Genomic DNA, 13,255 nt, shown 5'->3' on the forward strand with positions numbered 1-13,255 from the left:
AGGAGTTGTATAGATTTTTTGATCTGCTCATGTGCTCAAAGGGAAGCTCGGGTAGGCCTGAATGTTTTATTTAAGCAGCACCTCACATGAAGGCACAGAAATTCAGAAAATCCTTGTTAGTGGTTTACTTTTTGTAGGTTCAAACACTTTTCGATTGATTTTGCTGCCCAAGAAAGTCACTGATATGTGAGCCAAGGCAAAATGACAACATCACATCGAAGTAAAAGTATTCTCATTATTATTTCAGGTAAAAAAATCATTCACAGTTCAAAGATTTTTTCGATTGCTTTAACAGGAAATACATCAGTACTATACAAATCCAAACATGAATCATTTTTTAAACTACATCAATTACTTAAAATGTACAGAAAACATATGCATTTTATGCTAAACGGTTAGCATACAAACAAAATTAGGCATTGTACACAGAAACGGAAGGCAATTATCGACCACAGATTTGGATTCTCAAAATAAATAAAAACATTTCTTTATATACAATACCGGATACTTAAAAAAATACAAATTCGATATGCAACAATAAACATATTTACAAACATGAATACAATATTTACACTTTCATATGGAGGGTGTAAAACAATTGGCCATTAAAGGGTACCTTATTGATGATCTGATCTATTGAACGACGGCAAAACAAATAATTACAGGACATAACCACAAGTGCAACTCCTGTGACAGTCGGTTTACTGTCACAATCATAACTCAACTGTGGTACTTTATCAAAACCATGGATGATTTTTGCCATGAAAACAAAACAAATGCCTTAACATATCTGAAAACTGCCATACTTGTAATATAAAAGTCCCTGAATGGATTATTTACAAGGAATATCTCACATTACCTTTAAAACCGAAGTCACTAGACATTGTATTACTACAATAGAATCACGGTAAAGTATTATAAGTGTTCCTTTGTGATTGAGAAGAACTTTTTAAAAGTGATGAGAAAACTGATCTGGTGGATAGATTTAAAGTTCTTCTGCATGTTCAAAAACTTGCTGAAAATAAACATTATGAAAATAGGAAATCATTTTTACCTTAATGATGGACAAAAAAATCTTTGGGGGGAGATTTTGTCAGGCAAAATGTGTAATTCATGAAATCAAAATGCTATCATCAATTTGAATTAGATTATTCTGTAAACAAGATCTTTTTAAGAATATAAATACTGACATAAAGTTCAGAATTTGTTAGTGTTTTTCAAAATAAGTGCCATATTATATTCACATATTGCATTAACAATATGCATCATGCAAAAATCAAAATACAGTAGCCTATATGAAAAATCTTTAACGCAATATGATAAATGCGTTAAAATAAAATTGAATGTATTCATTTAAATTTTATTTCATATCTTGCCGTAACTTCAAACGTATCCCTGTAAAATATAGCAATACAAAACAGCTTCCACAATAACTTATATATACCTCGTGAAAAGAAACCTTGATTCTTAAGTGCTGTTAAAAAATTTATCATATATAAACATGTATAATCTCATTTTTTATAATTCATATTAGGGAAGTGCTAAACTGAGGTTGTTGTTGTTTGAGGTTTCTTTGTTTTATCTTTGATTTAAAGTTGGAGTCCTGGATTTTTTTGCTTCAAAAACCTCCTTTTGCAGCATCTCCATTGTTCCTCAAATGTTTGTTTTGACCACAAAGCATGGCGAAGACATTAATTATGGCCTTTCTTGAAACAGAGTCAGCATGGACCTCACTGTCATCAGATTTCATCGTCAAGGCTCACAGACTGCTGCTGTAGGAGAGATAAACCATTATAATTACATCTTTTACACAATGAGCAATTAACGTGTGTGCCAGACGCCAAACTAATGTTTTCATCTGAGTCAAATTATGTTGTGTAGTCAATGTATATTTTAAAGTATTCCTAACATCTTACCTGAGGCTGAAAGTAGCCATCAGAACTACGGTTCCTGCATAAATGCACCTTGTCCTCAGTGGTCTTTTGATAAACGGGGTTGTCAAAATGGATGCTGTTGGTATTTTTCTGTCGCCACTTTCTCCAGAACAACACACCACCAAATGCAGCCAAACAGAGGAGAACTAAGGATATATAAATGTTCAGATTAGAATAGGGCTGAAAATAAAAGACAGGTTTATAAATGTTAGGTTTGAAGCGCTCACCGAGAATTAACACAATATACAGAACCATCGGAGTGGGAGTCGTTTTTGTGACAGCTTTTACATCACCAGAGTGTTCATCTGAAAAGAAATAAACATTTATTGAAAATGTATAATAAAACAAAATGTGTTTCAATATCATTCAGAAAGTTAAGTAATACTAATTTAATCTTCAGAATATCTGTCTCTCTGCATACTCGGCTACTGGTGTCTGTGGATAAATTTAGAATCAGTGCATCTTTAATTAAAACCTAATCATTTCCAAAAAGCAGGCAAACACAGAAAGAAGACATTTTCGGTGACGTCTCGAAATTTTTCTACGTGAGGGACTGTTTATTTTTTTGATTGTTTTAATGGATTACAAAACCACAATTTCAGTTGTCTGTGTTAAAAAAATTAACACATGGTGGTGCGGTTAACCCGAATGGACATATACTTTACCTGTCTGGGTAGATGATGGATGTTGAGTGCTGATTTGGGAGGGTTTGGTGGCGGCAGGTTGTAAACGGGTAGTAAAAGGACCAGCAGGTTTTAGGGACGTCTGCGATGGTTCTTGTGGATGACTAGTTGTACTCATTTTAGGGCTGAGGGGCGTTGCTGGTGTAATCACAGCTGTTCAAAGTAAAAGAAGGCATAGAAATTGGCAGGAAGTAAGATGTATTGTTTGCTAAATAATAAACGTCTGTCAAAGCTGATCTTAGTTCGACCAAATACTGAATATTTGGCTATTGACACTTGCCTGGAACACATTTTCTCATGTCTCTGCCCAGCATCATGTGGTCCGGACAGGCACAAGTGTACCTGGGTGAAAATCTGTTGATCTGAGGGGCGGCCAGGCAGAGGAACTCACAGCCTCCGTTGTTGATCCTGCACCCGTTTATTCCTGGATAGACAGTACGAATGACACGATTTGAGGACTTCGCATGAGACTACATTGCTGTGTGGCATTTTGTGTGGTAACTAACCTTAACTTATAATGTGATACGATAGATATAAGGATAGTTATAGGGCCTCACAATATATAGGAATTATTGAATTATAAATACTTATATCTCAATAACAGTCGCTGTGAACAGCAGTCCATTTGGATAAAAATGTTGAATGCACAAATGAATAAAATGTAAACATACCACCAGGTTGTTTGAGGTTATGGTACAACACGATATCTTCTGGAGACGACAGATGTTCTGCTACTCTTGTAATGTCTCTTCCCGTCACGCGATTTGCACTCAGAATTGCATTGTTGCTCACATCGGTCCAGAACACTTTCTCCTAAAGACGAAGGTCGAGTATTCTTCAGTAAGCATTTTAAAACACCAGCCACATCCTAAATATCCACATGTCCACAACTTTTACCTCAAAAACGGTGAGACCCAAAGGGTGAGCCAGATTGTCTTGGTCTATGATTAGAGTACGTCGACCACCTCCTTGCACGCTGATACTGGAGAGTGTGTGTAGTTTGGAGTCCACCCAGTACAGACGCTGGTTCAGCAGGTCTGGACACGGAAGAGGTTATCAATTTGGGTCAGGCCAAAGTACTTATCAAATGTTCTGGACACTTTCGATCGGTGCAGAAGTTTTACAAAAATAAACAAATTCGTACCAAGGGTGATTCCGTTTGGCCAGACAATGTTATCTGTAACCAGGGCGGTACGATCGCCTCCATTAAGACCACCTCTTTCAATCTTGGCCGGCGTACCCCAATCAGTCCAGTACATGAAGCTACAACACATAAGAGGGCATTTAATACATTATACAACTACGCTTCTACATTTTAGACAGGACTAAGTTGAAACTTACTTTTTCATAGGGTCCACCACTATAGCACGTGGCTTGGCCAGGTTTTCTTTGAAAAGTGTCTTGCGTCTGTTTCCATCCACGGTCGCCACTGAGATGGCGCCTTGGATGCTATCTGTCCAATAGATTGTTCCATGGATCCAGTCGATGGCGAGACCTTCGGGTGCATCCAAGCCACTGTTGATCACAATACTGTGTTGAGAGCTGTTACCTGCAGAATCCATTGGTGCTCTAGGAAAGAAAGACATTAAGTCAAGCAGGGCACTGATCTGTTGATGAACATGTGGTCTGAAGAGTTTGATATGATCCTCAGAGGCTCAAGTATCAAAACTGGATTGAACATCCTTCCTAAACTATCCAAAGTTTGAAAGTCCTTGGTTGTTTCAAGTCAGTGTTGGGTAAAATATGGACAAACTCAACTGCTGGTTTACATAAACCTAAAAAAAGCCCATAGTTGACCCAGCCAAGGCTTGAAACAACTTTGTCTAGGTTAATGTAAAGCTAGTCTCAGGATCCTGTCCTTACTGTCCTGAGTTTCGAGCCTTGTGCTCAGGGTCGTGACAGTACCATGTCTTGTGTGTGTGTTATGACTTGCGTTGAGACACTTGTCGGTATGTTTTGACATTTCACCGAGTGTCCTCCTGTCTTTCGTTTAGCTCCGCCCCCTTGTTTCTCCGTTAGTGTTCCATCAGCATTTCATCTCCCTCACCTGTCCCATTACCTTCCCGCCAGTCTCCGTTAATGTTTAGTCTTGTCACCTGCCTGTCACCGTCCCTGTCCTATTATCTCTCATTAGTTTTCTCCTTTATTAGTCTCGTTTATTCCCAGTCCTGGATGTCGTTATTGTCTTGTCGTATCTTGTCTCGCCTTGCGTTACCCTCCCTGGTGGTTTTGGATTCTCCTGTTCCTGTTAACCCTGCCCTGTTGTTTCTGGACTTATTATTTGGATTATTCTTGGAACTTATTTGTTACCCTTGCGGGAAGTTTTTGGTTTGTTTTCTTGGTTTGATTTTTACTGTGTTTTCCCCTTCGCAGGTTTTTGTGTTTCTCTTTAAATAAAGTCTTTTTGTTAACCCTTCAACTGCCTGCACTTGGGTTCTGTTCACCATTCCTGACACCTAGCTGTTGGATTTGTCCATATTTTACCCAATGGTGGCTCGAAACAACATAAGTATTTTAGCAGGTTTAGCTTATAAGTATTTCCCAACAAACCAGGTTTTGCCAGCCATCGTAATGATTCTAGCCTTTACCTGTAGATCTTCTTCAGGGATAAATCCGACCAGTAGATCTCTCTGGAAGCAACATTCATATCCAGCGCCACAGCATTCTTAAGTCGGGGAATAGCACGCACATACTCGCTGCGATCCAGAGACATCTTCCTCACCTCGTGACGATTGGTGAAAAACAGGTATGCGATGGTTCCTGTAGAACCGTGAGGAGGTATCAAGGTATTGCACATTTTGCAGGTATTAATGGTAAGCACCATATGCAATTTGAAAACCGCACCAATAGCTTTGCAGGCCTTGCTGGCAGGATCGATCTGGTAGCCGTCCTCACACTCGCACTTGTAACTGCCCACCTGATTGACACAGACTTGACTGCAGGTTTCCTGGTTTTCACACTCATCAATATCTGCATGAAGAAATTAAAAATAAAACTGCTCAGATAACATGAACTTACTGGACAAACTCTGATCTGACTCATGCCAGAGAGTCATTCCCAGCACAGAAACGCAAACAAGTTTGAAATCTAGCTGCAATAATTATTTGATTTAGATTTGCACCAATGCCGTTTATCAGGTTTCTTACCCCATCAACCACCTACGGTAAAGGAAACTGGTTGGAGTGTCTTACCTTCACACCGTCTCTTTTCCACCAGACGGTAGCCGGCGGGACAAAGGCACTCATAACCGATCTTCAAGTCGTTACAGATGTGAGAGCAGCCTCCGTTGTTGTACAGACACTCATTCGATTCTGTGGGTTTGAATATGAAGTACAAGATTCAGATCTGCAAAAAGAAGCAGCTTACAATGCTAAATGTCATTCTTACTTACCACACTCTCGTAGCGGCTCATCGGACCAATCCCTACAGTCACGTTGCCTGTTGCAAACCTTTTCCATGGAAATACATTCACCACTGCGGCACTTGAACTTGTGAGGGGCTTCACAATAGGTTGCTGAAGAATGAAAAAAGACATAAGCAAAGCACGAAATGTGTGACGTTTGAAATGTCTGAAGGTCATGGGATAAAGTTTACCGTTAACGCAGCCCAGCTCATCACTTAAATCTATGCAGTCGTACACTTGGTTGCATTGACGGCTGCCGTGGATACAAGAGCCATCACCGCATTGGAACTCATCCGGTCGGCATTTGGGCAAGGCTGTTCATATTGGAAAAGGAATGGGTAGAATTATGCCTTGAGGAAATGTGCTTCAACACCACAGCATTTCTAAGTTTTAGTTTGAATCAAACCAAACGTGTGTGTGTACTTTCATGCAACACATAATTTCAATTTGTACTCTTGTTTTGTTAGCAACAAAGCATATTTTAATCCTCACAGCAGTTTTTTTCGTCAGACCGATCCAAACAATCTTCTCCCCCATCACATTTCCAACTTTTGTGTATGCATTCCCCATCGTCACATTGGAATTCCATAGAGGAGCAGTGATTTTGGGGAGCCGTTGACGGACTTGAACCACATTTCTGGGGCGATTCGTCCGCGCCGTCGGAACAGTCTGTGTCTCCGTCGCAGACCCACAGCCGAGGCACGCATTGAGAGTTGCCACATCTGAAGGAGCTGGAGCCACAGGTGATAGGCGGACAGGAGACTTCATCAGTACCGTCATCACAGTCTGCCTCCTCATCACACACGAATGCCTTTGACACACACTGACCGCTGCTACAGCGGAATTCACCATTCAAACACTGCCGAGGTGCTGCCGAAAAACATGAATAAAAACGTTACAGAGGAGATGCATCAGCATTCGATTTATGGATTAACCAAAGACATTTACTTACCACAGCCATCCTCATCCGCACCGTTCTCACAGTCTTTTTTGCCATCACACCTCCAGGTCCTAGGGATACACTGGTTGAGTCGCCCAACACAGCTGAATTCAGACGGTCTGCACGTCTTGGCCACTGAGAGACCAAAACCAAAAGGCGTGTTAATGAATGAATTAACTGATGGGTGAATAAAACTTATTCCCACTTTACCTACTTAAAATTCAATCATCAGTTATTCACCCTCACATCATTCCAAACTTGCATGACTTTCTTTCTTCTGCATAACACCAAAGAAGATATTTTGGAGAACGTTAGTAACCAAGCAACATTGGCCTCTATTGACTTCCATTACATAGACACAGAACCATTAAGACATTTCTCAAAATATAATCTATTGTGTATCATCTAAACAAGTCGTACAGGTTTGGAAAGACATGAGGGTGAATAAATGTTGACAGACTTGTTTTATGGTGATCGTTTAAGGTTTTACACTTACAGCAGGCAGCGGGAAGCTCGTCCGTGCCGTCGCCGCAGTCATCCGTTTCATCACAGATCCATCGCGTCGTGATGCATTTTCCATTGCCACACTGATACTGCCTTGCATCACAGGTCACCAAATCTGTCAATCAAAGATATGAAATGTATCAGCTGACAGTATATTAATACAAATAAACTAATTATTAATAACAAGTAAACTTGAATAAATATCCAAATAAGTTAAATATTTTAATAAAAGAAGAAGGTGCATGCTCTATGAAGACATGCAGACAGTCGACCTTACTGTGTCGTCTTCTAAAAAAATTTGACTGACTACATACGACTAGAAGTATAGACATCATGTTAGTCGTGTTTTTCTGTTATAATCTCAGGCCAGTGTTCAGGGTTTGAGTAGCAGAGGCTGTTCTAGTCTTCTGTTTTACTGAGAGACCTGACCACCCAGAAATATCACTACCATGTAGAAACAGGATTCTTGACAATGCAAAGAAATGCATGAATCTGCTATTCAACAGCTATTTACAGTCACATAACCTCCCTTTGCATGGATTCAAAGTTTGTGAGGGGAGCAGGATTTTTTTGACTCCCTCAGGTCATGGTCAATACATCTGGGTCACCTGCTTCTATCTGTGCGACCAACAACTTGTTTAAATAGTTCAGCAAAGCACTAAGCCACAAGCAGATAATTCACAGAGACCGTGGCAAAATGAGTGCAACACATCTTTTATTTCATCACACTGTTTATGGCTTCCAAGCAAATTGATGCACAGAATTAAATTGCAGTATATCAGGTTTTTTTACACGGCATAACATTTCAGAGACACACAGACCGGTCTTGTGAGAATGGCAAGACAAACCTGTTTCAGGTCTAACTTGTCTTGATCATAATGACCTTAGGTTGAAGTCATTAATCATCTCTCCCAAGCAAAATGTATTGTTGCCGTTGACAGCTATCTACGGCCCATCTGAGCAGCAACATGACTATGTTTCCCTCTTCATGGCTACATCTAATGATTTCAAGAGTTGATGCCATAAACATATTCAGGATTGTCAAAGCACAGGATGATAGTAAAATTCATCGGGTATATCAGTAAAAATTCCTGAAATCTGGAACATCAGGTTCTCCTTAATTTGTTTGCCTTTCATTACCGTCATGGCAAAAATGAAGCATGAACAACGCACCACAAACTGAAGGTAATATAAGCTTAAGAAGTGCACAGTTGGAAGACTTAGAGAATACAGAGAATGTATATATACAGTGAGTTTAATAACATCAGATAAAACCATCATAACTGATTATCTACTACATAATGAACCCTACATAAGATCTACATCCCCCCCAAACAGCACATTTCTCAGCTCACCATCATAACTCATTCCCATCACTCCAGTAACCAAGTTCAAGTCCAAACAACATGGCCATAGCAAATGCGTGCCCTTTAAACCCTTCTGTCTCTAACTTATTTTCTGTAAAGACATATGGGATTTTTTTCTGGTCATGCCATGAATCTACACAACTGTCCATCTGACATCATAGACTTCAAATGATTTACCACTTCCAGGAAAAGCATGTGTTTGAACATAGTGGAATGTTTCACGAGGGCGGAGACATGAACAGTATATGTGGGTTACAAGCAATGGTATGTAAACTGTGGCTTTGCTTGGGTTGGCTTGTCCTATCAAACAGAAATGGATGATGGAATATTGTTTGCATTCAGTGGGAGACAATGTCAGCATTGAACATATTTTTTGACGTTTGGGAGTCATTAAAGTTAGCCTTAAATATTATTTCAAGTTTTAAGAAGGCACTTTTTTTTGTCCTCTTATGCACGTCCAAAGTGACCAGAAAGCGCATTGTATTCGACTAGAATAAAATAGAATAAAAGTACATTAACACGCAAAACATTGTCATATTCTATCGATATAAAAAAATCTACTAAAAAATAATTAATCTATAAAATGTAATGATTATAAAACATTTTATAGATTAATTATTTATATATATATGGCTATATATATATATATATATATATATATATATATATATATATAGGTTAAATACTAAACTTCTGTTCAATATTCACAAAAACAGCCACTGATCGACTTTTAAATTGCTTTTGAAGTAACTTACACATACATTCTGAATAAAGGCCATATGCATACTATAAACACAAATTAATATTTATGTAAATGCACAGTATATGCAAAATGAATAAATGCTTCGATGAATAAAGCATAAAAGACCACCAACAATCAATTAAAACTCCAGAAAAGCGGAAATAATCTGTTGCTTACTCACCCGATCGAGCCGGACAAAACAAAGTAACAGTAAGCAGCAACATCAACGAGATGTCCATAGTGTTACAGTAACCTGTCAAAAACCCTCCCCTCGTTTCTTTGTTTGCTGTGTAGGTACAGTAGGTGTCAATTACGAATTATTTAAAATAAATAGTTTTACTCAAACAAGAGAACACCGCTTTTTCGACGCTGCGGGAGAATATGAACTTGTAAAAGTGATCAACGCAGGTACATGTGTTGTGGTTCAATCGTACTAATTTGAATGGGTTCTTAGAGTGGGCGTGGTTTGCGGACAAGGGGGCGGGGCCCGGTGGTGTGATTTTAGGTTTTCACAATCAGGGGTTGTGGCCAAACCCCGCGCCACCCAACCTCAAACATTCCGCCTCTTTTCCAGGAACATATGTGACCCTGGACAACAAAACCAGTTTTATGGGTCAATTTTTAGAAATTGAGCTTTTACATAATATGAAAGCTGAATAAATAAGCTTTCTGTGCATGTATGAGTTGTTAGAAAAGGACAATATCTGTATCTACAGATACAGCCGTTTGAAACTCAGGAATCTGAGAGTGGAAAAAAATCTAAATATTGAGAAAATGGCCTTTGAAGTTGTTAATCATGGGCACTGTAGCAGGCAATCCATTCACAAAAATTAAGTTTTTATATATTTAAGGTAGGAAATGTACAAAATATCTTCATGGAACATGATCTTTACTTAATATCCTAATTATTTTTGGCATAAAAGAAAAATAGGTAATTTCGACTTTTGCTAAAAATGTTCCCGTGCTACTTAAGACTGGTTTTATGATCCAGGGTCACATATCTTGAAAACATTTAACTGCTTGGAGCGAGAAAAAACACATTCTCAAAAGTGACGTGATGAAGTGAAGATATTTGGAAGAAATGGTGTAACTTATGGTGAAGAAAAACCTACTCAACGTGTCTTTCATATCAAACTAAGACCAAGATAACACCAATCTAAAACTCATTTGTGTTTTTCTACCTTGTCTGAAATACTATAAACTATACAGTCATAAACACATTATGGGCTCAGCTGTAGCCTATCATCATTTATCTGTTTTAGAGAGATAAAGACCTCTAGAGATTAAGTACCACACTAAAAGAAACTATTTGCCATCATAAACTACTAAGCTGTGAAATCTTTTAACTTAAAGACAACTGTGATTTAAACAATTAATTCTCACTAAAAAAAACATACATCGACAGAAATGCACAGCATAGCCCTTTTGAAAAATCAGCATATGCTGGGTTTGGTTTGATGTTGATTTTACCATCTTAAACCAGCTATGGACCAGCACATGAACAATTAAGAACCAGCTTAAACCACCACATGACCAAAACAAACCAGCATCAAAACTTACCCGACCAGCACATGCTGTTTTTTCAACAGGGAATGCTACTAATAAAGTTCATTAATGTTTTGACTTCTCTTTTCTAGTGTTAAGCAGACAAGTTTAAAACATTGTGAAAGCACTGCTGAAAAAGCACTCGGTGTTCTTGAACGAGTGCCCCAAAATGTCATAACACATCGTCTTCTACATGAAAGCTGGGACATTTACCAAAACAATGTATTTCAGTGCTATTCTGTCATTGCTGGCATGCTATCTTAAACACATTTGTGGGGGAATCTTGATACAAGCTCAATATTAAGACGAAAAGGATTCTGCAACCCAAAAAGAAAATTTAGTGAAAACACAAAGGTGATGTGATAATGTCCACACTTATAGATATAGTTTGGTTTCCTGTGAGGTAAATATCAGCTTATGTATCATATGTAAGAATGGAAACCATAAACTGTAAGATACTATACAAATCATTTTCTCAGAGATTTGTTTGTGTGTTTAGACAAAGTCCAAGACTGAAATGCAATGTTTTTTGTAGGGCATATGACGTGATCGCTTATCTTCCCCATTTTATTTAACCTGAAAGACGCATCTCACCTCATCAGTAACCGGATCTACCACCCTGCAAACCCACCACTCAACAGCATGAAGCTTCCCGACTTGTCAAAACAAAGAAGACATTCCAGAAAGACAAAACAGATGGTTTTCTATTTGTCAGGTATCTGCGAGGTTCTCAGGTGTAGTTGCTCATAAAATAATATGAAGCAAGCGCAATGCTTATTAGCTTCAGTCCAGCGTTTGAAGCGGTATCTTATTTTGCTGATCAAATCGTTAAAATGGAAAGTAGGAGTAGCTGCTGAATGATTTTATGCTTTCTTGAGAGGTTAATGTATCCTACATGCTTTTACCTTTTTTGTATGAATGGCTTACATGATCATATTCTGTTTGTTTTTAGCAACAGCTTTTCTAAAAAATGAAAGAGTTAAATAGATGAAAGTTCATTTGTCATTTATTCACTGACATGACATTTCAAATCTGTTTGACTTTTCTTCTTCTGCAGAACACAAAAGATATTTTAAAGAATGTTGGTAACCAAACAACATACGTCCCCATTGACTTCTATACATGGACACAAAATCACAGTGACATCACAAAAGTTCTTCTTTTTTGGGTTCACAGATGTGACGGTTAATAAATACTGAAATAATGTTTAAGTTATTAGCAATAATTCTTTCAATAATATTAACAAATCGTTGCATCTTGCAAGCTCCCAATGTGATACCGTGGAAAAATCTCTCACCCCGACGGCTGCTTATGACATCCCACCAAAGGGAGGTTAACAATAAAGTCTCTGTGTTCCCAACGTCCCAAGTGCCCCCCACCACCTCACTGGATACAGTACATCTGCACTGAAAACCATGTTGTCTAATATTATGAGATAATATAGTTATGTGACAAGAGTGAGGAAAATAGAGAAGACCTCAAATGTTTTCAATGTCTAAAAGTGTAAAAGAACATTTTAAAGGGACAGTACACCCCAAAATGAAAATTATTTTAAATTTTTCACATTCCAAATGTGTGAAGATTTATTTATTCAGCAGAACACAAGAGAAGATATTTTGACACAAAACATTTCGCTTTGTGTTTAGCAGAAGAAAAGGATTAGGAATGACAGGAATATGAATGATTTGTCATTTAAGGAAACTAGTCGATAAAGTTAAAAAGCCCAATAAAGAACATATCTTAGAAAACCTTATTTTAAACAATTACATTTATTATTCGAAATACAATTTTTACTAAAAAACGTGACAAAAATTGAAAGCTATTTTTAAGAGCATTAAAACAGTTGTGATAGGCTACCGTTATTTTGTTTCTCATGAATTGTCATTACATAAAGAACATTTTTTAAATATTTTTTTAATCATTTTTGAAAACTAAATGTTGTATACACCACCATGGTTGTACTTGTTTATCTTCTCTCTTTAAGCTGACTGTAACAGTTAAAACAGGTTGACAGGAGGAAGAGACACACCTTCGTTTGTCCTCAGGGTTTGCAATGCGAGTAAGAAATGGCCTTTGAGCAAGTCGGGCTATTTAGTTTACATGAGTAAACATCAGATTAGTTAAACATCAGTGGCAT

General features: G+C 38.0%; 1 protein-coding gene across 1 annotated transcript; it reads right to left on the reverse strand.

Moving 5' to 3' along the window:
- Window positions 1–221: 221 nt before the first annotated feature.
- On the reverse strand, window positions 222–9,994 carry ldlra (low density lipoprotein receptor a). Its single transcript, XM_056752487.1, has 18 exons — window positions 9,755–9,994; window positions 7,457–7,579; window positions 6,973–7,095; window positions 6,513–6,890; window positions 6,212–6,334; window positions 6,009–6,131; window positions 5,809–5,928; window positions 5,462–5,587; window positions 5,206–5,377; window positions 3,959–4,186; window positions 3,762–3,880; window positions 3,515–3,654; window positions 3,289–3,430; window positions 2,898–3,041; window positions 2,600–2,770; window positions 2,162–2,239; window positions 1,917–2,080; window positions 222–1,772 (listed from the first exon to the last, which is right to left on the reverse strand). Exons 1-18 carry the CDS (start codon window positions 9,810–9,812, stop codon window positions 1,740–1,742), a joined length of 2,565 nt encoding a protein of 854 aa, XP_056608465.1. The 5' UTR covers window positions 9,813–9,994; the 3' UTR covers window positions 222–1,739.
- Window positions 9,995–13,255: the final 3,261 nt, after the last annotated feature.

The sequence above is a fragment of the Triplophysa dalaica genome, chromosome 7 (assembly GCF_015846415.1).
Source record: "Triplophysa dalaica isolate WHDGS20190420 chromosome 7, ASM1584641v1, whole genome shotgun sequence".
NCBI lineage: Eukaryota > Metazoa > Chordata > Actinopteri > Cypriniformes > Nemacheilidae > Triplophysa > Triplophysa dalaica.

Coding starts and splice junctions, on each gene's coding strand:
- ldlra (XM_056752487.1), bottom strand. CDS start 9,812: ATGGACATCTCGTTGATGTTGCTGCTTACTGTTACTTTGTTTTGTCCG. Junction 7,580..9,754: donor GTTTTGTCCGGCTCGATCGG/GTGAGTAAGCAA, acceptor TTTGATTGACAG/ATTTGGTGACCTGTGATGCA. Junction 3,042..3,288: donor TAACCTCAAACAACCTGGTG/GTATGTTTACAT, acceptor CTGTCTATCCAG/GAATAAACGGGTGCAGGATC.